General features: G+C 44.3%; 1 protein-coding gene across 1 annotated transcript; it reads left to right on the top strand.

Annotated features, from left to right (window-relative positions):
• The first annotated feature begins 9,127 nt into the window (after positions 1 to 9,127).
• On the top strand, positions 9,128 to 25,711 carry LOC128698374 (esterase OVCA2). The gene is made up of 5 exons (XM_070104438.1): positions 9,128 to 9,213; positions 12,453 to 12,576; positions 14,685 to 14,850; positions 18,832 to 19,077; positions 20,417 to 25,711. Exons 2-5 carry the CDS (start codon positions 12,482 to 12,484, stop codon positions 20,570 to 20,572), a joined length of 663 nt encoding a protein of 220 aa, XP_069960539.1. The 5' UTR covers positions 9,128 to 9,213; positions 12,453 to 12,481; the 3' UTR covers positions 20,573 to 25,711.

Here is a 25,711-nt window from a genome sequence, read left to right as displayed (position 1 = left end):
TGGTTACTGTCATGTGTAGGTTATTGTCATGTGTTGGTTACTGTCATGTGTTGGTGACTGTCATGTGTTGGTGACTGTCATGTGTTGGTTACTGTCATGTGTTGGTTACTGTCATGTGTTGGTTACTGTCATGTGTTGGTTACTGTCATGTGTTGGTTACTGTCATGTGTTGGTGACTGTCATGTGTTGGTTACTGTCATGTGTTGGTTACTGTCATGTGTTGGTTACTGTCATGTGTTGGTGACTGTCATGTGTTGGTTACTGTCATGTGTTGGTTACTGTCATGTGTTGGTTACTGTCTTGTGTAGGTTACTGTCATGTGTTGGTGACTGTCATGTGTTGGTGACTGTCATGTGTTGGTGACTGTCATGTGTTGGTTACTGTCTTGTGTAGGTTACTGTCATGTGTTGGTTACTGTCATGTGTTGGTTACTGTCTTGTGTTGGTTACTGTCATGTGTTGGTTACTGTCATGTGTTGGTTACTGTCATGTGTTGGTTACTGTCTTGTGTAGGTGACTGTCATGTGTTGGTGACTGTCATGTGTTGGTTACTGTCATGTGTTGGTTACTGTCTTGTGTAGGTGACTGTCATGTGTTGGTGACTGTCATGTGTTGGCTACTGTCACGTGTAGGTTACTGTCATGTGTTGGTGACTGTCATGTGTTGGTTACTGTCTTGTGTAGGTTACTGTCATGTGTTGGTTACTGTCATGTGTTGGTTACTGTCATGTGTTGGTTACTGTCATGTGTAGGTTACTGTCATGTGTTGGTTACTGTCATGTGTTGGTTACTGTCATGTGTTGGTTACTGTCTTGTGTAGGTTACTGTCATGTGTTGGTTACTGTCATGTGTTGGTTACTGTCATGTGTAGGTTACTGTCATGTGTTGGTGACTGTCATGTGTTGGTTACTGTCATGTGTAGGTTACTGTCATGTGTTGGTTACTGTCATGTGTTGGTGACTGTCATGTGTTGGTGACTGTCATGTGTTGGTTACTGTCATGTGTTGGTTACTGTCATGTGTTGGTGACTGTCATGTGTTGGTGACTGTCATGTGTTGGTTACTGTCATGTGTTGGTTACTGTCTTGTGTAGGTTACTGTCATGTGTTGGTTACTGTCATGTGTTGGTTACTGTCTTGTTTAGGTTACTGTCATGTGTTGGTTACTGTCATGTGTTGGTTACTGTCATGTGTAGGTTACTGTCATGTGTTGGTTACTGTCATGTGTTGGTTACTGTCTTGTGTAGGTTACTGTCATGTGTTGGTGACTGTCATGTGTAGGTTACTGTCATGTGTTGGTTACTGTCATGTGTTGGTTACTGTCATGTGTTGGTTACTGTCATGTGTTGGTTACTGTCTTGTGTAGGTTACTGTCATGTGTTGGTGACTGTCATGTGTTGGCTACTGTCACGTGTAGGTTACTGTCATGTGTTGGTGACTGTCATGTGTTGGTTACTGTCTTGTGTAGGTTACTGTCATGTGTTGGTTACTGTCATGTGTTGGTTACTGTCATGTGTTGGTTACTGTCATGTGTAGGTTACTGTCATGTGTTGGTTACTGTCATGTGTTGGTTACTGTCATGTGTTGGTTACTGTCTTGTGTAGGTTACTGTCATGTGTTGGTTACTGTCATGTGTTGGTTACTGTCATGTGTAGGTTACTGTCATGTGTTGGTGACTGTCATGTGTTGGTTACTGTCATGTGTAGGTTACTGTCATGTGTTGGTTACTGTCATGTGTTGGTTACTGTCTTGTGTAGGTTACTGTCATGTGTTGGTGACTGTCATGTGTTGGTTACTGTCATGTGTTGGTTACTGTCATGTGTTGGTTACTGTCATGTGTTGGTTACTGTCATGTGTTGGTGACTGTCATGTGTTGGTTACTGTCATGTGTTGGTTACTGTCATGTGTTGGTTACTGTCATGTGTTGGTTACTGTCATGTGTTGGTTACTGTCATGTGTTGGTTACTGTCATGTGTTGGTTACTGTCATGTGTTGGTTACTGTCATGTGTTGGTTACTGTCATGTGTTGGTTACTGTCATGTGTTGGTTACTGTCATGTGTTGGTTACTGTCATGTGTTGGTGACTGTCATGTGTTGGTTACTGTCATGCGTTGGTTACTGTCATGTGTTGGTGACTGTCATGTGTTGGTTACTGTCATGTGTTGGTGACTGTGATGTGTTGGTTACTGTCATGTGTTGGTTACTGTCTTGTGTTGGTTACTGTCATGTGTTGGTTACTGTCATGTGTTGGTGACTGTCATGTGTTGGTTAATGTCATGTATTGGTTCCTGTCATGTGTTGGTTACTGTCATGTGTTGGTGACTGTCTTGTGTTGGTCACTGCCTTGTGTTGGTTACTGCCTCGTGCTGGTCACTGCCTCTTGCTGGTCACTACCTCGTGCCGGTCACTGCCTCGTGCTGGTCACTGCCTCGTGCCGGTCACTGCCTCGTGCTGGTCACTGCCTCGTGCCGGTCACTGCCTCGTGCTGGTCACTGCCTCGTGCTGGTCACTGCCTCGTGCTGGTCACTACCTTGTGCCGGTCACTGCCTCGTGCTGGTCACTGCCTCGTGCCGGTCACTGCCTCGTGCTGGTCACTGCCTCGTGCTGGTCACTGCCTCGTGCTGGTCACTGCCTCGTGCTGGTCACTGCCTCGTGCCGGTCACTGCCTCGTGCTGGTCACTGCCTCGTGCTGGTCACTACCTTGTGCCGGTCACTGCCTCGTGCTGGTCACTGCCTCGTGCCGGTCACTGCCTCGTGCCGGTCACTGCCTCGTGCCGGTCACTGCCTCGTGCTGGTCACTGCCTCGTGCTGGTCACTGCCTTGTGCTGGTCACTGCCTCGTGCTGGTCACTGCCTCATGCTGGTCACTGCCTCGTGCTGGTCACTGCCTCGTGCCGGTCACTGCCTCGTGCCGGTCACTGCCTCGTGCCGGCCACTGCCTCGTGCTGGTCACTGCCTCGTGCTGGTCACTGCCTCGTGCCGGTCACTGCCTCGTGCCGGTCACTGCCTCGTGCTGGTCACTGCCTCGTGCTGGTCACTACCTTGTGCCGGTCACTGCCTCGTGCTGGTCACATCCTCGTGCCGGTCACTGCCTCGTGCCGGTCTCTGCCTCGTGCTGGTCACTGCCTCGTGCTGGTCACTGCCTCGTGCTGGTCGCTGCCTCGTGCTGGTCACTGCCTCGTCCTGGTCACTGCCTCGTGCTGGTCACTGCCTCGTGCTGGTCACTGCCTCGTGCCGGTCACTGCCTCGTGCAGGTCACTGCATCGTGCAGGTCACTGCCTCGTGCTGGTCACTGCCTCGTGCTGGTCACTGCCTCGTGCTGGTCACTGCCTCGTGCCGGTCACTGCCTCGTGCTGGTCACTGCTTCGTGCTGGTCACTGCCTCGTGCTGGTCACTGCCTCGTGCTGGTCACTGCCTCGTGCCGGTCACTGCCTCGTGCCGGTCACTGCCTCGTGCTGGTCACTGCCTCGTGCTGGTCACTGCCTCGTGCTGGTCACTGCCTCGTGCTGGTCACTGCCTCGTGCTGGTCACTGCCTCGTGCCGATCACTGAACCAGTTACATTATTGTGCCTCTTTGCCCCGAAAAATTGCCAGAACCACTAGGTGAGCAGTGCTTACCTATTTGGTTACAAGGGTCGAGTCACAGCTCCTGGCCCCGTCTCTTCGCTACTTGGTCCACTACGAGCCTTGTCGTACCTCTTCTTAAAGCTGTGTATGGATCATACCTACTACACTCCAGACTGTTCACTTCCTTACAACTCTAACGCTGAAAAATTACTACCTAACATCTCTTACCTTAGTAAGCTAGGAGCAGTGCTTAGTTTCTGATAACCCAGGAAAGCCAGTGTGGCTTATTTCAGCTGGTCCTCAGGTCTTCTTCCCCAGGATGCCACCCACACCAGTGGTTGATACAACTTGTGTTTGTAAAGGTGAATGACATTTAGGTGGCCCGTGGCCTGGAAGGCAAGGCACTCCCTTCAGTCGCTGAGGGTCAGGGTTCGGTTCCTGGCGAGGGTAGAAATATTTGGCGTGTTTTCTTACACCGGTTGTCTATGTTAGGTGACTGGTGTGGGTGGCATCCTGGAAATGCTCTACATAACAAGGAACTTTCTACATAGTATGCCATTGGTGTCAGCTATGGTCTGTATAAGTTGAACCATGCCCGGTGGCCTGGTGGCTAAAGCTCCCGCTTCATACACGGAGGGTCCGGGTTCGGTTCCCGGTGGGGTGGAAACATTTCGACGTGATTCCTTACACCTGTTGTCCTGTTCACCTAGCAGCAATAGGTACCTGGATGTGATGAATGGTTTGAAAAACCGACAAGTTGAAGATTGAGACACTTTTGCAAAATATGATTCCCATATGTTGCATAAGTGTCTCAATCTTCAAGCCATTATCAGGTAATGGCTTGATAAAGCTCCTGGAGAGCGAAACGTTGCCACAATAAAATGTCACATTAGTTGCACTTGTGTCCTTTTACTTTACATACCTGGATGTTAGTGGACTGGTGTGGGTCGCATCCTGGGTGTTGGTGGACTGGTGTGGGTCGCATCCTGGGTGTTAGTGGACTGGTGTGGGTCGCATCCTGGGTGTTAGTGGACTGGTGTGGGTGGCATCCTAGGTGTTAGTGGACTGGTGTGGGTGGCACCCTGGGTGTTGGTGGACTGGTGTGGGTCGCATCCTGGGTGTTAGGGACTGTTGGTGGCATCCTAGGTGTTAGTGGACCGGTGTGGGTGGCACATCCTGGGTGTTGGTGGACTGGTGTGGGTCGCATCCTGGGTGTTGGTGGACTGGTGTGGGTCGCATCCTGGGTGTTAGTGGACTGGTGTGGGTGGCATCCTAGGTGTTAGTGGACTGGTGTGGGTCGCATCCTGGGTGTTGGTGGACTGGTGTGGGTCGCATCCTGGGTGTTAGTGGACTGGTGTGGGTGGCATCCTGGGTGTTAGTGGACTGGTGTGGGTCGCATCCTGGGTGTTGGTGGACTGGTGTGGGTCGCATCCTGGGTGTTAGTGGACTGGTGTGGGTGGCATCCTGGGTGTTAGTGGACTGGTGTGGGTGGCATCCTAGGTGTTAGTGGACTGGTGTGGGTGTCACCCTGGGTGTTGGTGGACTGGTGTGGGTCGCATCCTGGGTGTTAGTGGACTGGTGTGGGTGGCATCCTAGGTGTTAGTGGACTGGTGTGGGTGGCATCCTGGGTGTTAGTGGACTGGTGTGGGTGGCACCCTGGGTGTTGGTGGACTGGTGTGGGTCGCATCCTGGGTGTTAGTGGACTGGTGTGGGTGGCATCCTGGGTGTTGGTGGACTGGTGTGGGTGGCATCAATCATGGGTGTTAGTGGACTGGTGTGGGTGGCATCCTGGGGGACAAGATTGAGGACCACAATGAAAGTAAGGTCAGACAGTCCTTGATAACATACTAACTTTCATAGGTTATCCTGGCTGGCTAACCCTCCAGAATTAAAAATCCCAAGAAACTATCATCACCAACAGGGAATACAGTCACAGAAACCCAAGGCAAACGGAAACCAAGCCTGTGCACATACTATGCACTTGGTATCTGCAGACATGGGAAATCTGGAAAAACAGATGGGACGTGCAACTATGACCACCCTAGAAAATGCCGTGCCCATATGACAACAGGAAAATGCAAACTCCCTTCCTGTAAGCTTTTTCACCCTGAATTGTGTCCCTCTTCAGTACAGGAAAGACTGTGCTATAACTTAAATTGCCAGGCACACCATCTAAAGGGGACAAAAAGATACAAGACATCCAGGCCATGGGAAAACCTGGGTAGCCACAGCCGCTCAAGAGGGAGAGGTTTTTTAGTGCCAGGAAGGAAAAAAAACTGGCAGGAAATGGCAGAAATCGTACACCAAATCCAGTCATTCCTGGAGTGGAACCACAGTCGATGGCCTCCACTCCAAACCAACAGATACAGATACTAATGCAGGAAAAAAAATCCCCCCCCCCAGTACCAACAATACCACCAGTCCGACGACATTCTTCTTTGCAAATATACAGGGTCTAAAGCCAGCAACAAACAACAAAATACCTTTCATCCGTGGACTGCTTGCAGAGGCAAAGGCAATGTTCGCGGCTTTCACTGAGACCCACATAAAGGATCACTTGGACAACGAAATATGGATCCCAGGTTACAACCTATACAGATGTGACAGAGTGAACAGGCAAAAGGAGGGGAGGGGGGTTGGCCTGTACATTGCAGAGTCACTTGTTTGCACAGAACAGCTGAATGCCTCAAATGATGTAGTGGATGTTTTAGCAGTAAAGGTCGAGAACCAAAATCAAGTCATTGTGGTAGTCTACAAGCCTCCGGATGCAACATCCCAGCAATTCCAGGAACAGTTGTTAAAAATTGGCCACTGTCTGGAAAATCTGCCAGTTCCTGCACCCAACATCTTGATCCTAGAGAATTTCAACTTAAGGCACCTAAAATGGAGGAATATAGCAAATAATATTGTTGCAGTAATAACACCAGGAGGCAGCTCTCATGAAAACTCTCACTCACACGAGCTTTTAAATCTCTGCACAAAATTCAATTTAAACCAGCAAATAATAGAGCCTACTAGACTGGAGAATACACTAGACCTCATCTTCACTAACAATGATGATCTGATACGAAATGTCACCATATCAAAAACAATATACTCAGATCACAACATAATTGAGGTTCAGACATGTATGCGTGGAGCCCCAGACCGACATAATGAGATTAGTCACGAGGGAGCATTCACCAAATTCAACTTCAATAACAAAAACATAAAGTGGGACCAAGTAAACCAAGTCCTAACCGACATAAGCTGGGAAGATATACTAAGCAACACAGACCCCAACTTATGCCTAGAACAGATTAACTCGGTGGCACTCGATGTATGCACAAGGCTTATTCCTCTAAGAAAAAGGAGGAGTAGATGTAAAATAGAAAGGGACAGGCGCTCCCTTTACAGGCGACGGAAAAGAATAACAGAGAGGCTAAAAAAGGTCAATATATCGGAAATGCGTAGGGAGACACTGGTTAGAGAAATAGCAAGCATCGAACTTAAGCTAAAGGAATCTTATAGGAGTCAGGAATCGCGGGAAGAACTAAAAGCCATAAATGAAATCGAAAGAAACCCAAAGTATTTCTTCTCCTATGCCAAATCAAAGTCGAGAACAACGTCCAGTATTGGGCCCCTACTTAAACAAGATGGGTCTTACACAGATGACAGCAAGGAAATGAGTGAGCTACTCAAGTCCCAATATGACTCAGTTTTTAGCAAGCCGCTAACCAGACTGAGAGTCGAAGATCAAAATGAATTTTTTATGAAAGAGCCACAGAATTTGGTTAACACAAGCCTATCTGATGTTATCCTGACGCCAAATGACTTCGAACAGGCGATAAATGACATGCCCATGCACTCTGCCCCAGGGCCAGACTCATGGAACTCCGTGTTCATCAAGAACTGCAAGAATCCCCTATCACGAGCTTTTACCATCCTATGGAGAGGGAGCATGGACACGGGGGTCGTCCCACAGTTACTAAAAACAACAGACATAGCCCCACTCCACAAAGGGGGCAGTAAAGCAACAGCAAAGAACTACAGACCGATACCACTAACATCCCATATCATAAAAATCTTTGAAAGGGTCCTAAGAAGCAAGATCACCACCCATCTAGAAACCCATCAGTTACACAACCCAGGGCAACATGGGTTTAGAACAGGTCGCTCCTGTCTGTCTCAACTATTGGATCACTACGACAAGGTCCTAGATGCACTAGAAGACAAAAAGAATGCAGATGTAATATATACAGACTTTGCAAAAGCCTTCGACAAGTGTGACCATGACGTAATAGCGCACAAAATGCGTCCTAAAGGAATAACGGGAAAAGTTGGTCGATGGATCTATAATTTCCTCACTAAGAGAACACAGAGAGTAGTAGTCAACAGAGTAAAGTCCGAGGCAGCTACGGTGAAAAGCTATGTTCCACAAGGCACAGTACTCGCTCCCATCTTGTTCCTCATCCTCATATCTGACATAGACAAGGATGTCAGCCACAGCACCGTGTCTTCCTTTGCAGATGACACCCGAATCTGCATGACAGTGTCTTCCATTGCAGACACTGCAAGGCTCCAGGCGGACATCAACCAAATCTTTCAGTGGGCTGCAGAAAACAATATGAAGTTCAACGATGAGAAATTTCAATTACTCAGATATGGTAAACACGTGGAAATTAAATCTTCATCAGAGTACAAAACAAATTCCGGCCACAAAATAGAGCGAAGCACCAACGTCAAAGACCTGGGAGTGATCATGTCGGAGGATCTCACCTTCAAGGACCATAATATTGTATCAATCGCATCTGCTAGAAAAATGACAGGATGGATAATGAGAACCTTCAAAACTAGGGATGCCAAGCCCATGATGACACTCTTCAGGTCACTTGTTCTATCTAGGCTGGAATATTGCTGCACACTAACAGCACCTTTCAAGGCAGGTGAAATTGCCGACCTAGAAAATGTACAGAGAACTTTCACGGCGCGCATAACGGAGATAAAACACCTCAATTACTGGGAGCGCTTGAGGTTCCTGAACCTGTATTCCCTGGAACGCAGGAGGGAGAGATACATGATTATATACACCTGGAAAATCCTAGAGGGGCCCGAGACTGTTCAACTGCCTCCCAGCATACATAAGGGGGATTACCAACAGACCCCTGGCAGTCTTCAAGCTGGCACTGGACAAGCACCTAAAGTCGGATCCTGACCAGCCGGGCTGTGGCTCGTACGTTGGTTTGCGTGCAGCCAGCAGTAACAGCCTGGTTGATCAGGCTCTGATCCACCAGGAGGCCTGGTCACAGACCGGGCCGCGGGGGCGTTGACCCCCGGAACTCTCTCCAGGTAAACTCCAGGTAAACTCTCTCTTAAGTTCAAGTTTTCTACGGCTCAGTAGAATCCGGTCACCGACTCAAAAATGGACTGGTCATCTAACTCAGACTTTTTAATCAATAAAATTATTATTTTTTGTAAGTTTTATTACTTGCAAAATATAAATGTAGTTTTATACTCATATTTTGGCAATTTTTTCAAGAAAAAATAAAAAAAATGTGTTAAATACAGTGTGAGCCGCTTAATGCCTTAACAACAACAAAATACTGATAGTGTCATCCGGTTTTACTGTAAATAAAATAAGCGGATTTAATGAACTTCTGGAGTAATAAATAGTAAGATTTTAGACTTTATTGTATTTTAAAGGTCACTTTATTCTGGATTTTGTTTTATTGATCCAGTTTTTATATTGACGTTGTTTTGTTAAATATTTTGTAAATCATTTACAATGTTTATATTGTAAATATTGATAATAAAGTTGTTGTTTTATTGTCTGTTTTATTTGTATTGATGTAGACTGAATAATAACCCGGGGTAGTTAACCCAGGGTAACCCAGGGGTAGTTAACCCAGGATAACCCGGGAGTAGTTAACCCAGGATAACCCAGGAGTAGTTAACCCAGGGGTAGTTAACCAAGGATAACCCAGGGGTAGTTAACCCAGGGTAACCCAGGGGTAGTTAACCCAGGATAACCCAGGGGTAGTTAACCCAGGATAACCCAGGGGTAGTTAACCCAGGGTAACCCAGGGGTAGTTAACCCAGGATAACCCAGGGGTAGTTAACCCAGGATAACCCAGGGGTAGTTAACCCAGGGTAACCCAGGGGTAGTTAACCCAGGGTAACCCAGGGGTAGTTAACCCAGGATAACCCAGGAGTAGTTAACCCAGGATAACCCAGGAGTAGTTAACCCAGGGGTAGTTAACCCAGGATAACCCAGGATTAGTTAACCCAGGGGTAGTTAACCCAGGAGTAGTTAACCCAGGATAACCCAGGAGTAGTTAACCCAGGGGTAGTTAACCCAGGATAACCCAGGATTAGTTAACCCAGGGGTAGTTAACCCAGGGTAACCCAGGGGTAGTTAACCCAGGGTAACCCAGGGGTAGTTAACCCAGGATAACCCAGGAGTAGTTAACCCAGGATAACCCAGGAGTAGTTAACCCAGGGGTAGTTAACCCAGGATAACCCAGGATTAGTTAACCCAGGGGTAGTTAACCCAGGAGTAGTTAACCCAGGATAACCCAGGAGTAGTTAACCCAGGGGTAGTTAACCCAGGATAACCCAGGATTAGTTAACCCAGGGGTAGTTAACCCAGGAGTAGTTAACCCAGGGGTAGTTAACCCAGGGGTAGTTAACCCAGGATAACCCAGGGGTAGTTAACCCAGGGTAACCCAGGGGTAGTTAACCCAGGATAACCCAGGGGTAGGTAACCCAGGATAACCCAGGGGTAGGTAACCCAGGATAACCCAGGGGTAGTTAACCCAGGATAACCCAGGGGTAGTTAATCCAGGGTAACCCAGGGGTAGTTAACCCAGGATAACCCAGGGGTAGTTAACCCAGGGTAACCCAGGGGTAGGTAACCCAGGATAACCCAGGGGTAGTTAACCCATGGTAACCCAGGGGTAGGTAACCCAGGATAACCCAGGGGTAGGTAACCCAGGATAACCCAGGGGTAGGTAACCCAGGATAACCCAGGGGTAGTTAACCCATGATAACCCAGGGGTAGTTAACCCAGGGTAACCCAGGGGTAGTTAACCCAGGATAACCCAGGGGTAGTTAACCCAGGATAACCCAGGGGTACTTAACCCAGGGGTAGTTAACCCAGGATAACCCAGGGGTAGTTAACCCAGGATAACCCAGGGGTAGTTAACCCAGGGGTAGTTAACCCAGGGTAACCCAGGGGTAGTTAACCCAGGATAACCCAGAGGTAGTTAACCCAGGATAACCCAGGGGTAGTTAACCTGGGGTAGTTAACCCAGAATAACCCAGGGGTAGTTAACCCAGGATAACCCAGGGGTAGTTAACCCAGGATAACCCAGGGGTAGTTAACCCAGGATAACCCAGGGGTAGTTAACCCAGGATAACCAAGGGGTAGTTAACCCAGGATAACCCAGGAATCGGTAACCCAGGGATAGTTAACCCAGGATAACCCAGGGGTAGTTAACCCAGGATAACCCAGGGGTAGTTAACCCAGAATAACCCAGGGGTAGTTAACCCAGGATAACCCAGGGGTAGTTAACCCAGGATAACCCAGGGGTAGTTAACCCAGGATAACCCAGGGGTAGTTAACCCAGGATAACCCAGGGGTAGTTAACCCAGGATAACCCAGGGGTAGTTAACCCAGGATAACCCAGGGGTAGTTAACCCAGGATAACCCAGGGGTAGTTAACCCAGGATAACCCAGGGGTAGTTAACCCAGGATAACCCAGGGGTAGTTAACCCAGGATAACCCAGGGGTAGTTAACCCAGGATAACCCAGGTGTGGTTAACCCAGGATAACCCAGGGGTAGTTAACCCAGGATAACCCAGGGGTAGTTAAATCAGGATAACCCAGGGGTAGTTAACCCAGGATAACCCAGGGATAGTTAACCCAGGATAACCCAGGGGTAGTTAACCCAGGATAACCCAGGAGTAAACCCAGGATAACCCAGGGGTAGTTAACCCAGGGTAACCCAGGGGTAGGTAACCCAGGATAACCCAGGGGTAGGTAACCCAGGATAACCCAGGGGTAGGTAACCCAGGATAACCCAGGGGTAGTTAACCCAGGATAACCCAGGGGTAGTTAACCCAGGATAACCCAGGGGTAGTTAACCCAGGATAACCCAGGGGTAGTTAACCCAGGATAACCCAGGAGTAGTTAACCCAGGATAACCCAGGGGTAGTTAACCCAGGATAACCCAGGGGTAGTTAACCCAGGAGTAAACCCAGGATAACCCAGGGGTAGTTAACCCAGGGTAACCCAGGGGTAGTTAACCCAGGATAACCCAGGGATAGTTAACCCAGGATAACCCAGGAGTAGGTAACCCAGGGGTAGGTAACCCAGGGGTAGTTAACTCAGGATAACCCAGGAGTAGGTAACCCAGGGGTAGGTAACCCAGGGGTAGGTAACCCATGGGTAGTTAACCCAGGAGTAGGTAACCCAGGGGTAGGTAACCTAGGGGTAGTTAACCCAGGATAACCCAGGAGTAGGTAACCCAGGGGTAGGTAACCCAGGCATAGTTAACCCAGGGGTAGGTAACCCAGGGGTAGGTAACCCAGGGGTAGTTAACCCAGGAGTAGGTAACCCAGGGGTAGGTAACCTAGGGGTAGTTAACCCAGGAGTAGGTAACCCAGGGGTAGGTAACCCAGGGGTAGTTAACCCAGGGGTAGTTAACCCAGGACAACCCAGGGATAGTTAACTTAGGATAACCCCATTCAAGTCTTGGCTCCTCTCCCACAGAATGCCACCCAGTGCTGGGGCCCAGGAGCTAAGACTAAACCCTTTTACTTAACTCTCTAGGTTAATTCCCCCCCCCCCCCCAAAAAAAAAAAAAAAAAAAAAATCTGCAAACTGTACTGAAGAAGATTCCTCTACCAGGTAAACGTGAAAAGTTCATTTTTCCAACAATGGCTGGAGGGAGGGAGAGACCTCTGAGGATACTCTGTCTTCATGGTTACCGCCAGAATGGTATCAGCTTCCGTGAAAAAACTGGTTCCTTCAGGTACCTAAATGTAGATAATGTTAGAGTGTAACATTTATGAAGGGATTCAGGGACACTGGCTGGAAGGACTTGAGTCCTGGAGGTGGGAAGTACAGTGTCTGTACTCTGAAGGACGGGTGGTAATGTGCCAGTTTTATAACTGTAGTGTAAAGTACCTCTCTGGTAAGACAGTGATGGAGTGAATGATGGTGAAAGTTTTTCTTTTTCAGGTCACCCTGTCTTGGTGACCACCCTGCCTTGGTGACCACCCTGCCTTGGTGACCACCCTGCCTTGGTGACCACCCTGCCTTGGTGACCACCCTGCCTTGGTGACCACCCTGCCTTGGTGACCACCCTGCCTTGGTGACCACCCTGCCTTGGTGACCACCCTGCCTTGGTGACCACCCTGCCTTGGTGGCCACCCTGCCTTGGTGACCACCCTGCCTTGGTGACCACCCTGCCTTGGTGACCACCCTGCCTTGGTGGCCACCCTGCCTTGGTGGCCACCCTGCCTTGGTGGCCACCCTGCCTTGGTGGGCCACCCTGCCTTGGTGGCCACCCTGCCTTGGTGACCACCCTGCCTTGGTGGGCCACCCTGCCTTGGTGGCCACCCTGCCTTGGTGGCCACCCTGCCTTGGTGGCCACCCTGCCTTGGTGGGCCACCCTGCCTTGGGGAAACGGCCGATGTGTTAATAAATGAATAAATTAGAATGTGTGAATCTGAACAGATTAAAACAAAAACTCGGAGTTGTATAGCCCTTGTGGTTTAGCGCTTCTTTTTGAGTATAATAATAATAATCAAAACACGTGATTGCCAATATGAGAAAAAAAACACCAGTGAAAATAGTAAATAATTAGTACAGTGGACCCCCGCATAACGATCACCTCCGAATGCGACCAATTATGTAAGTGTATTTATGTAAGTGCGTTTGTACGTGTATGTTTGGGGGTCTGAAGCAGACTAATCTACTTCACAATATTCCTTATGGGAACAAATTCGGTCAGTACTGGCACCTGAACATACTTCTGGAGTGAAAGAATATCGTTAACCGGGGGCCCACTGTACTTTCATATGTTTGTACAGTCTTCCTCTGAAGATGTGCAAGCACATGAAAGTGCTCAGCCACCTTTCCTATTTTCACTGGGTTTGTTTTTTAAAGCCCATAGTTATGTAAAAGTATAAATTTTTATGTAGGTGTTCCAGATCTATGGCAGGTGTACTAAACCAGAAATTTTTATCTATACATTGTTTTGCAAACTTCAATTATACATGACCAGTGTCACAAATTTGCATACATCCAGGAAAATGCAGCACCACATTTGGGCAGAAATAAACTAGAACTAAGTTTTGAAAGTTGTAATCTAACAGTAAATTGTATAAAATTTTAAAACTTTCAAGATTACCTAGCAAAAAATTAGGCAAGTCTGATTTCTTATTCATTTATTGGACAAGCTCAAATTTATTTTAAAACATTCACAAAATTAGGAAATTTTTGCATGTGACCCGGTAGAATTTAGGCTGCAACTTAATGTACAGTGGACCCCCGGATAACGATCAGCTCCCAACTCGACCAATTATGTAAGTTTATTTTTGTAAGTGCTTTTGTAGGTGTATTTTTATGGGTCTGAAATGGACTAATCTAATTCACAATATTTCTTATGGGAACAAATTTGGTCTATAATGGCACCAAAACAGACTTCTGGATTGAAATAATATCGTCATGCGGGGGTCCACTGTACTTAGAAATTAATCTTTTTGGTTTTAATATACCAGTTTGTGCTTGATAGATCACTTAAGATTGTGTACTGTTAGACTTCCAGTTGATGCCTTGATGCCAGTGAGGCTCTTATTCAAAATATTGTGGCTAGGAAAATAAACCCATATCTAAAATGTTATACGGATTTAATTTTGCATCTTTCCAATACATGATACGATTTCTAGTTTCCTGTTCCTGTCATTCTAGTCATGTTCATGGCTTGCAAACTAAGCATTCTACGCCACTACCCTTAAGAATGATAGACTGTTAAAATATCTGCGGGACATGCAGGAATTTAGCCTTGTAAATTTTGGAATTAGATTACATTGTACATTGCATAATACATTGAATCTCTGGCTTCTATACAAATAGGAAGATGTTGAAGAAATATGCAGAGTTCGTCTACATAACGTCACCAGTTGAAGTTCCGCCCATTGACGACGGTCAGGATAAAGATGGTGGCAGTGGTTGGTGGTTCAGCAGACAGGATAATTATTTTAACGCTCAAGAGGAGTCAGAATGCAGTAAAGGATTTGAGGTGAGAAAATGCTAATTTATTTAGTTATTTAAAATACAGTATTTTCACCCATCTTAATTCATAATGCAAAAATTACCAGTCCACTATTTTTATCACTGAATCAGTACAGGTTGGCCATCAATGATCCGGCATCATCGGAACCTGCAGGGTGCTGGGTTAGTGATGGCCGACCAGTGTCATCCTTCAAAGGGAAGTATCGGAACCTGCAGGGTGCTGGGTTAGTGAAGGCCGACCAGTGTCATCCTTCAAAGGGAAGTATCGGAACCTGCAGGGTGCTGGGTTAGTGATGGCCGACCAGTGTCATCCTTCAAAGGGAAGTATCGGAACCTGCAGGGTGCTGGGTTAGTGATGGCCGACCAGTGTCATCCTTCAAAGGGAAGTATCGGAACCTGCAGGGTGCTGGGTTAGTGATGGCCAACCAGTGTCATCCTTCAAAGGGAAGTATCGGAACCTGCAGGGTGCTGGGTTAGTGATGGCCGACCAGTGTCATCCTTCAAAGGGAAGTATCGGAACCTGCAGGGTGCTGGGTTAGTGATGGCCGACCAGTGTCATCCTTCAAAGGGAAGTATCGGAACCTGCAGGGTGCTGGGTTAGTGATGGCCGACCAGTGTCATCCTTCAAAGGGAAGTATCGGAACCTGCAGGGTGCTGGGTTAGTGATGGCCGACCAGTGTCATCCTTCAAAGGGAAGTATCGGAACCTGCAGGGTGCTGGGTTAGTGATGGCCGACCAGTGTCATCCTTCAAAGGGAAGTATCGGAACCTGCAGGGTGCTGGGTTAGTGATGGCCGACCAGTGTCATCCTTCAAAGGGAAGTATCGGAACCTGCAGGGTGCTGGGTTAGTGATGGCCGACCAGTGTCATCCTTCAAAGGGAAGTATCGGAACCTGCAGGGTGCTGGGTTAGTGATGGCCGACCAGTGTCATCCTTCAAAGGGAAGTATCGGAACCTGCAGGGTGCTGGGTTAGTGATGGCCGACCAGTGTCATCCTTCAAAGGGAAGTATCGGAACCTGCAGGGTGCTGGGTTAGTGATGGCCGACCAGTGTCATCCTTCAAAGGGAAGTATCGGAACCTGCAGGGTGCTGGGTTAGTGATGGCCGACCAGTGTCATCCTTCAAAGGGAAGTATCGGAACCTGCAGGGTGCTGGGTTAGTGATGGCCGACCAGTGTCATCCTTCAAAGGGAAGTATCGGAACCTGCAGGGTGCTGGGTTAGTGATGGCCGACCAGTGTCATCCTTCAAAGGGAAGTATCGGAACCTGCAGGGTGCTGGGTTAGTGATGGCCGACCAGTGTCATCCTTCAAAGGGAAGTATCGGAACCTGCAGGGTGCTGGGTTAGTGATGGCCGACCAGTGTCATCCTTCAAAGGGAAGTATCGGAACCTGCAGGGTGCTGGGTTAGTGATGGCCGACCAGTGTCATCCTTCAAAGGGAAGTATCGGAACCTGCAGGGTGCTGGGTTAGTGATGGCCGACCAGTGTCATCCTTCAAAGGGAAGTATCGGAACCTGCAGGGTGCTGGGTTAGTGATGGCCGACCAGTGTCATCCTTCAAAGGGAAGTATCGGAACCTGCAGGGTGCTGGGTTAGTGATGGCCGACCAGTGTCATCCTTCAAAGGGAAGTATCGGAACCTGCAGGGTGCTGGGTTAGTGATGGCCGACCAGTGTCATCCTTCAAAGGGAAGTATCGGAACCTGCAGGGTGCTGGGTTAGTGATGGCCGACCAGTGTCATCCTTCAAAGGGAAGTATCGGAACCTGCAGGGTGCTGGGTTAGTGATGGCCGACCAGTGTCATCCTTCAAAGGGAAGTATCGGAACCTGCAGGGTGCTGGGTTAGTGATGGCCGACCAGTGTCATCCTTCAAAGGGAAGTTCCTTGATGCTGGCGAAGTTTGTTCAAGAAATTGAACTTTGTCTACAAGGGAAGCTGGTCTCCTTGTCCCCCCTCCCCAGTCTTTCCATAATCCCCATGGGCTTAGCACTTTCCCTAAATGTAATAAATTTAATAAGTGTTAATCTAGATAGAGTTAGGAGAAAGTTCTAGAGTAAATTATATTTGCCCCAATGATGCGCAGGTGAGCTGGGATGGGGACACCCAGGCTAAAATACAGTGGACCCCCGCTTTACGATCAGCTCCCAATGCGACCAATTATGTAAGTGTATTTATGTAAGTGTGTTTGTACGTGTATGTTTGGGGGTCTGAAATGGACTAATCTAATTCACAATATTCCTTATGGGAACAAATTCGTTCAGTAATGGCACCTGAACATACTTCTGGAATGAAATAATATCGTAAACCGGGGGTCCACTGTACTCCATATCTTAATTCCTTTAAATATTTTAAATTTAAAAAGGCACTTTTAATCTGAAATGTATTTTTAGCCAAAAAATTAAGCTAACATTTTCCTTGCCAGCTTTGAATAACAGTTCATAATCATATTGAGGTAATACAGAGCTCAGTGCTGAATTCTGGCATTTGCATTTTTGGAATCTCTTTACTGTTTCCAAACAAACCTAGCAATGATTTATGATCTGTATGAGCCACAAACTTTCTCCCTAAGAAATTAAGTACAGTGTTACCCTGAGTTTCGAACTGCTCCCAACCCGACCAATTATGTAAGTTTATTACTCTAAGTGCTTTTGTAAGTGTATTTTTGGGGGTCTGAAATGGGCTGATCTAATTTACATTATTCCTTATGGGAACAAATTCATTTGGTAATGGCACTAGAACAACCTTCTGGAATGGAGAAAGTTCGAAACTCGGGGTACCACTGTACTGTACTTTGATGCCTCATTTTTCTTGTTCAAAACACTTCTAACGTTTGTCTCAAGATGTGGCAGAGGGTGTACAGAAAGTCCTTGATATGATAGACTAATAAGACAGCTTCAGTGTCCATTAAGTGTTAAAAATAAAAAAAACACAGGTACCCTATATACCTAATAAAGTACTGGACACAATTTATAGAACCCAGTAAATATTGGAAATAAAGCACAATTTAACCATAGATTTTTGCCTATAACTTGTAAATGGTCCAAGTCGGACTGAAACGTCATCGTAAGCTCCTCTCTTCTATGTGCGAGTTATTAGTGTATTGTTCCAGTCAAGGTATTGTGCCTTTTTGTTATTTATAACTTGGTGTTAAATTGAGGGTTTAATGTACTTCCCAGTAACATTGCTGTTCTTACCCTGAAGAAGGTGTATTGATGCTAGTAAAGACCTCTTCATACTTAGAATTAGATATGCCCTTTTCCTTGGATCAAATTTCAAGCACCTCTTCCAAGAAACTGAATGATGTCTATGGGTGTTTAACTTTTCACGTCAACCAAAAAATTATGGGAAGGTACCAAACTCCTGGGACATGGAAATCTTTGATGGCAGTAGTCCCACCAGTTCCTTGGAAAGATAATTTCACCTGCATGGAGACCCAGCTTAACGGGCAATTGTTAAACCTGTGAGTGAAAATTACTTATGTTGTCCTAAAATAACTCTTTAAACCCATAATTTTCAAAGGTGTTAGTCATTCAACCCAAGACCACTGATAAGTCTAATTTTTATATGGGTACATTGTACTCATATCTGAAGGGAAGAGTAGAAAGTTCAGTATGCAGAAATTACTCTTGGTCAGGTCTGCTTTCGTACAAGTTTTGTGCATTCATATGTCCAGGGTGCCTCCGCTCAACACCGGTAAGTACTACATTTTTTAAATTTCATAATTTAAAAAATTTAATAGTAATTAGATATGGAATATTATCCTGGTTCCAATTTTACATTATAACGTGAGGAAAATATTGGTAATGGGTCACAAATCGTATTTCTTTCTATGAGTTGCTTCTATAGGGAAAAATGTTTCACTTAATGCGTTTTTTTAGTTATTTTCGTTAATTTTTCCTCCAGTCCTTAGATTAAGCAGATAGTGTGCCCATGTACATGCATGTGTTTGCTGTGCCAGATGCTGATGGCTAGCCATAATTCCTCTATTTTCAGGAATCTCTGAAGGCAGTTGAAGTATGTTTTAAAGAATCTGGTCCATTTGATGGCGTCTTAGGCTTCAGTCAAGGTGCAGCCATGTTAGGCCTACTGTGTGGACTACAGCAACAAGGCAAATTAACCTTTTCCTTCAAGTTTGCAATTTTTGCATCAGCGTTTAGATCCAGGTCAGCACCACATCAGTGCTTGTATTCCGAGAAGATCACATTGCCTACCCTTCATATCTATGGTGAAACTGATCAGGTGTGTATATATAGGGACTTGGTTTATGCATGCAGGTGTTCATTAATTAAAGTGTAGTTTAGATTAAGTTTAAATTATTTCTAAGTAACATAACATGTGAATATATTAGCTAAAACTTAAAGGAAAAATAAAAAGAGATGTCATAATATGCAATACATTAGTTTTACTCAGTCAGGGAAGCTGCCTATGCCCATTTATCTGTCAATATGACTCCAGATAGAGCTTTATAAAGTAATGGGGACATTTTTATTGCTACTTAAATGTTTTCCTTCCTTGTCAGTACCTGCTATCGAAGTCTTCAGTGTACATAATCTTCAGTATGTTGTGCTAATTGTAACTATCACGTGGTGGATGGGCATTACACATGCTCTGTTGCCAGTAAAAACGGTGCATCATACAAGCAGATTCCCAAAGAGCAAACCTGTATAAAGCAAGACCGTTCAATCCTAGTGATGTTAAATATGACTGATATCACTTAGTTTGTCAGTGTTCCTCAACGTCAACAGTTAATTCTGATTATTTTAATTGTCCTTGCTGGATAGTGTACCTGGGTACACTAAAGTATACCCTTCTAGGGTTAAATTTTTGTATATAAGGGTATTTGAAGCAGAGTAAAGATGAACCATCTTTTAAATTTGTGCTGTTACTGAGGTTAGTTTCCTAACGTTGCTGTAGGACCAAAAAATCAAAATAGGCCATTGCATGAATTTCTTATTCTTGGTTATTTACCTTCCAAGATAAATAAAAAAATTTGTCAATTTAAATTTTTGTAATGTACCAGCTGTCTCCCACATAGGCAGGGTGACCTGGGAGTTACTTATTTACATGCAGTAATTTATACAAGATTACTAGTGCCTTTACTCCCAGCATTTTAGTATCATTTTCCGACACGCACGGATTACAAAGGAATATCAGGTTATGGGCCATTTAGAAATACTAAAGGAATTGTGCAGCTACCCTTTCATAGATGATATGAAATTCTCTTCCCTTCCACAAGTACTGTACGTCTCTCCCTGAGAGTTTAGCACTTCCCTCTGATTTTAATTGTATTGTAATTGGTCATTAGCATAAATAACCCACATACAACAGAAGAAATGTGAATTAATTTTGTATTAGACTGAGATAGTCTTATGTAGACTAAAAATGTCTGTCATTTTTCTCCACCGTATCGAGTATTTAATCCATATTTTTATGGCTGAGAGCACTGAGTGGCCTACACGTTAAAAATGCTTGATAACCATCACAGCTATTGCCTGTACTGTTGACTGTGAGATATTCATACAGTATTGTATGGTCAGTATATGGTATACTCCTTAACCATGTATATATTTCTTGTCAGGTAATAGGGAAGGATATGAGTGAGGAACTGCTACAGTACTTCCACGAGCCGGAGACTCACGTACATCCTGGAGGACACTTCGTACCTGCAACAGCAGCCCACAAAGCCATATATGTGAAATTTTTGGAAGATATGAAACAGATTTGTATTGTATAAAATAGTTTTTTTTATAACTTGAATGAAAGGTGTAAAAGTGTTATTAGAACATTGTTGAATGAGTTCTACTAGCACTTCCGTACCTGTATTTTGCATATTGATAGATACTCATACTAGCATACTTTTATACTTAAAATTTGTTTGGAACACTTGGCATGTTTATTTCATTAATAAATTGATGAATTACTCATTCATAATTTTATATTGCACAATGCAAAAAGTGTTGCATTTACAACTTTTGTGGAAATGTATGATGGATCAGTGAGGTTGCAGTAGTTATGTGGGCAGTGGTGGACCTACATTTTTGGGGGCCCTGAAGCTTTAACTGTAGTGGGAGCCTCTTTGCAACCAGAAGTGGCTAGCCTACATGATACAGTGGAACCTTGGCTTACGAATGCCCCACCATGCCAATTTTTTCAGGATACGAACAGTCACTCGATCAATTTTTTGCTTCTGGATACAAACGAAATTTCAGGATGCAAACTTTCCCCTCAAGGGAGGTTCCTTGGTGAGGGGCTCTTGATCAAGGGAATTGGATCTGTGCTCCACTTCCGTAAATTAATAATAATAATAATTATTATTATTTTTATTATTATTATTATTATTATTATTATTATTATTATTATTATTATACATACGTACTAATAATAATATACTGCAGCAGACCTGTTGGCCCATACTAGGCAGATCCTTCACAATCCATCCCACTAACAGAATATTTGCTTAACTCAATTTTCAATGCTACCCAAGCAATAAGCTTTGATAATTCTGTTAACTCACGTGCAAGTCCCACTCACATCCAACCCCTCTCACTCATGTATTTATCCAACTTAAATTTGAAACTACCCAAGGTTTTAACTTCGATAGAACCTTGGGTAACTTTAAAAAGAGATTGGACAATTATATGAGTGGGAGGGGCTGAATATGATTGGTGTCGTAGGTACATAATAAGATTAGAAAGGAGGAACATTGCAGTAGGCCTGTTGGCCCATACTAGGCAGGTCCTTCACAGATCCAACCCACTAACAGAATAAATGTACCCAAGCAATAAGCATTGACAATTCTATTTACACATCTTGACTGTGTGCTAATGGAGTTACAGGAAGCTGACATCGAAGAAATGCTGAACACTGACAATGATGCACCTGTTGTGAATTCCTTTAGTAATGAAATTAGATGAAATATGATATATAAATAAGCCGTAGAGTTGATATTAGAATCATATTGAAGTATTCTGTCGTGCCTCCTAAGAGCAGGAATTCCACTGGAATGGGTTAATGCCATTTCAATTAATTTAAATTAGGAAAATTGACTCAGCATATGAACAAATCGGGATACGAACGAGGTCACGGAACGGATTAAATTTGTAAGCCGAGGTTCCACTTTAATAACCTTTCAAGTTTTATTTTAACTAATTTTGTATTTGAATTACATTTTTGAAACCCTTCTCTTACAGTAGACAGTTTTTAAGCAATGTGGACTGTCACTTCTGGAGCCCCTCTGAGGCTGTGGGCCTCCTGGCTGAGTCTGGTTAATCAGGCAGTCCAGAGGGAAATATGGCTTAAAGTTGGATTTTCAAGGGTTAAACCTAAGGCCAGATGATTGATTGCTTCAAAGTTTAACAAGTTTCCTGCATTATAATCTTTTTTTTTTTAACTCTACCACTCAAACCCACATGGAGAAAATAAGGAATATTTAATGTTTCCAGGGATAGGCCCCATGGGCATGCTCTCATGCCAGGCCTTCTATTATCAGATTATTAACAATAGGCCTGCTCTCAATAGGCCTCCTATTAGTTCTGGGAATCATTTTTTCCCTGCCCCTGTGGCTTATTCATACAAAGTTGCACAAATGATAAAGGAAATGTAGAAATACCAATTGAGTAATGGTAAAGTGTATACCGAATAAGTAAAGGATCTTGCACATTAATAAAGAACGGCAATCTTGCCAGAATACTAACCATTTAGTAAGATTCATTTTACTTGGTATGACACAAGGGTGGTAGTGTAGCTTCTTGGATGGTATCTACTTGATGTGCTTAAGCCTTACAATAAGGCCCTAAAGTTACAGTTGTATTATCATGAGCCAGAGATCGTAGAGCCCCAAAGAAATGAGTGATGAATTTGCTCCAAGGAGAGGGAGGCATTTAATCTCTAGGTCAGTAGCCTTTTGCATTCATTAATGCACCTTCTTTTAACCCTTAAACGGTCCAAACGTATATATACGTTTTTTCAACATTTGAAAGTATGTAAAAAAATTTAGATCTTCTTTTGTTTTTTACATTTGAAAATGTGTAAAAAACTTTTATCTACATTTTATTTTTTGTTATATTTGAAAATATGTAAAAAAAACGAATTTGAACATCAATCTGTTTGGACCGTTTAAGGGTTAAGGCTTTTAAAATAGTACTCACCTACTTGGTTTTAAGGGGATTTCCTTGATGCTTTTGAAGGACTCATGATCAGAGTTCATACTAGTCTATTTTTAATCAAGCAAGATTACCTCCCATTCCCAGCTGCTATATAAACTTGTGTTTAGTATTTCATTATGCACATTAGAATGGCATCATTAATGGTTGTTGATTCAAGCATTTGGTTGTATCTACCAAAGTCCTTCACAATGGACCATTGTCAAGTTTTTGGCCGGATCGCTTTATTGGCTGCACTTTAAAAGGTCAGGAACCACTCCTATTAAAAATTAAAAAGCAGTCTTTATTGTTTTGGCCCAAGACCTTTTCAGTGGTAGACAGTTTTGGGGTCCTGAAGCTTTAACGGTTATGGGAGGCCCCTCACTTTGCAACACTTCATACAGTAGACCCAAAATTTGAGCAATGTGGACTGTCACTTCTGGGGGCCCTCCATGATTAAGGGTCCTGAAGCTTAAGCTTTGTAAGTTTCATAGATCTGCCCCCGGTCTCTCTTCAGGCAGATTTTACATTGCTTGGTAAATACTGAATGTCAATTATGCAGCACCTGGGAATATGGTAAAATTGGTTTGATCCCAGAAAGAGGATTGGTTGATTTATGGGTTTTTTAGTATACAAAGGTCATTAAGGCTGCATATCTTTTCTACACCACCAGTCAAGAATACTTCATGCCTAAAATAGATCAAAGAAAATTTTGCACATGGATGTATACCTTTCGGTGAATACATTGAAATAACTCGCTAAACACTTTTGAGTCAGCCACTATTAAAAAATTTCCTTGAAGACAAGTGTAACTTAATTCCTTAAGGGTTGTGTAGTTTCTAGGAAATAGAAGGCAATTGGGTTCAGTCTACACACAGGGATAGTAAATCCAGTTCCTTGGAACAAGAGCCCTTCAAGGGGGGAAGAGCTTTCGATGGTGAAGTCAGATCCAGCTATGGAAGGGGAAAGAATCTGAGGTTGAATATATACTTCTTACAACCAGTTATTTTTTTTTTCTTCTTTCAAAGGGGTGGGGGTGGATGCCTTAATGTTTAAGGGCTTTTTCAAGGAACAGGAACTATTCCCTTGGATCAAATCTGACTACTTTCATAGGTGCCATATAACCCCAACAGGTTAGTGCCTCATGAATATAAAATTGCATTAATTTTTGTCAGTCACTTTAAATGTCAGTGGAAGCACCTTGCAACATAGCAATATTAATGGAAGCACCTTGCAACATAGCAATATCAATGGAAGCACCTTGCAACATTAATGGAAGCACCTTGCAGCAGCAATCTCAATGGAAGCACCTTGCAACATAGGGACTAGACCCTTGTGTCAAGTTCAGGACATTAATAAAGGAAATGGTTTCACCGACGTCAGTCATGAAGCCAATGCTGCTGAAACATTTCCTTTGTTCTGAACTGGGAATTCTTCCCATCTTGTCAGCATCACTATACCAATGACTCACGAAATCGTAATGACACGATTGCAAACAAACCATACCACAGAGTTTTGAGACTCCTGATCACGGGCTCTAACCCCACCCGTGGTATGGTTTTTTTCACTATACCAATCTTTGTATCTGTGATCACTTTAATCTTAGCATGGATGTCAAGTTGGACGAGGATACTTGCTGACAAGCACAGTAGAAAGACTGTGTTAAGCAAACATATAGAGTTATATGACCATTACAAGTTAAGATGTAGTTTGAATGTAATTCAGAAAACATTTAGTTTTTAAGGATTAATTTGAAAGACATTTAAGAGGACTTTTATTTCAGTTAGGGTTTTTATGCTCCACTATGGGTGAAACTGAAATATTCAATGCTTGACCTGTGTGCCCCTCAAGGAAGGTTCCTTGACGTTGGTGAGGGGCTCTTGATCTAGGGAATTGGATCTGTGCTTCAGTTCCCTGAATTAAGCCCGAATACTTTCCACATCTCCCCCACTGGCGCTGCATAATCCTACGGGTTTAGTGCTCCCCCATGATTATAATAATAATAATTGACCTGTGTGCTTCTTCCTTCTTTAATCAGATTTACTTTGAAGGAGCTGTGCTATTTAGATGAATTTGAAAAGACTAGTTGCAGTCCTTCCCACTACAAACCCAGAACTACAAACCTTTTCAAACTGGAAAGTGCTAAAAGTGGGCAAGGAGAGCTGTTGCCCAAGGAAAATAGAGGAATAAATGTTGTACTGCTTTCTCTGTTAAGTATTTGAAATTACCATATGTTAACTTTGCTCTGTAGATAATTATCACTAAATTTGCATAACTGAGGAAGCACTGAACCTCTGGGGAAGGATGTGGGGGGGAGGATAAAACCTTGGGAAGAAGCAATAAATGTAAATCCAAATATGGGAAGGTCTGGTTTAACTCTTTTTAACCAAGAGCCTCTTGCCAGCAGTTGCCCTCATTAAATGGTTATCAAATTTGTTTGTTCAAAGTGTTTCTCATAACAATTATGTATATCAATGGTATTATGCACCAACAAAGATATTATGATATGTATAAACGTATTGAAGGTTTTCCATCCACCGAGGACTAAATGTCTGGGTGAAGTTTATTCCATAAACTGTATTCTTAATAAACTAATACAACATGTCTGCTGCATCACAATAAATGTTTTATTTCTAGATGTTCACTATTTTCTCACATTTCCGTGCTAATACTTTTACTGTTAGACCTTTTTCCAATACAGTATTTTCACATTTAGTAAAATTATTTCCTCA

The sequence above is a fragment of the Cherax quadricarinatus genome, chromosome 92, assembly GCF_038502225.1.
Source record: "Cherax quadricarinatus isolate ZL_2023a chromosome 92, ASM3850222v1, whole genome shotgun sequence".
Taxonomy (NCBI): Eukaryota; Metazoa; Arthropoda; class Malacostraca; order Decapoda; family Parastacidae; genus Cherax; species Cherax quadricarinatus.
Note: the sequence above shows the minus strand (reverse complement) of the source record. Positions and strands in the feature narration are given on the sequence as shown.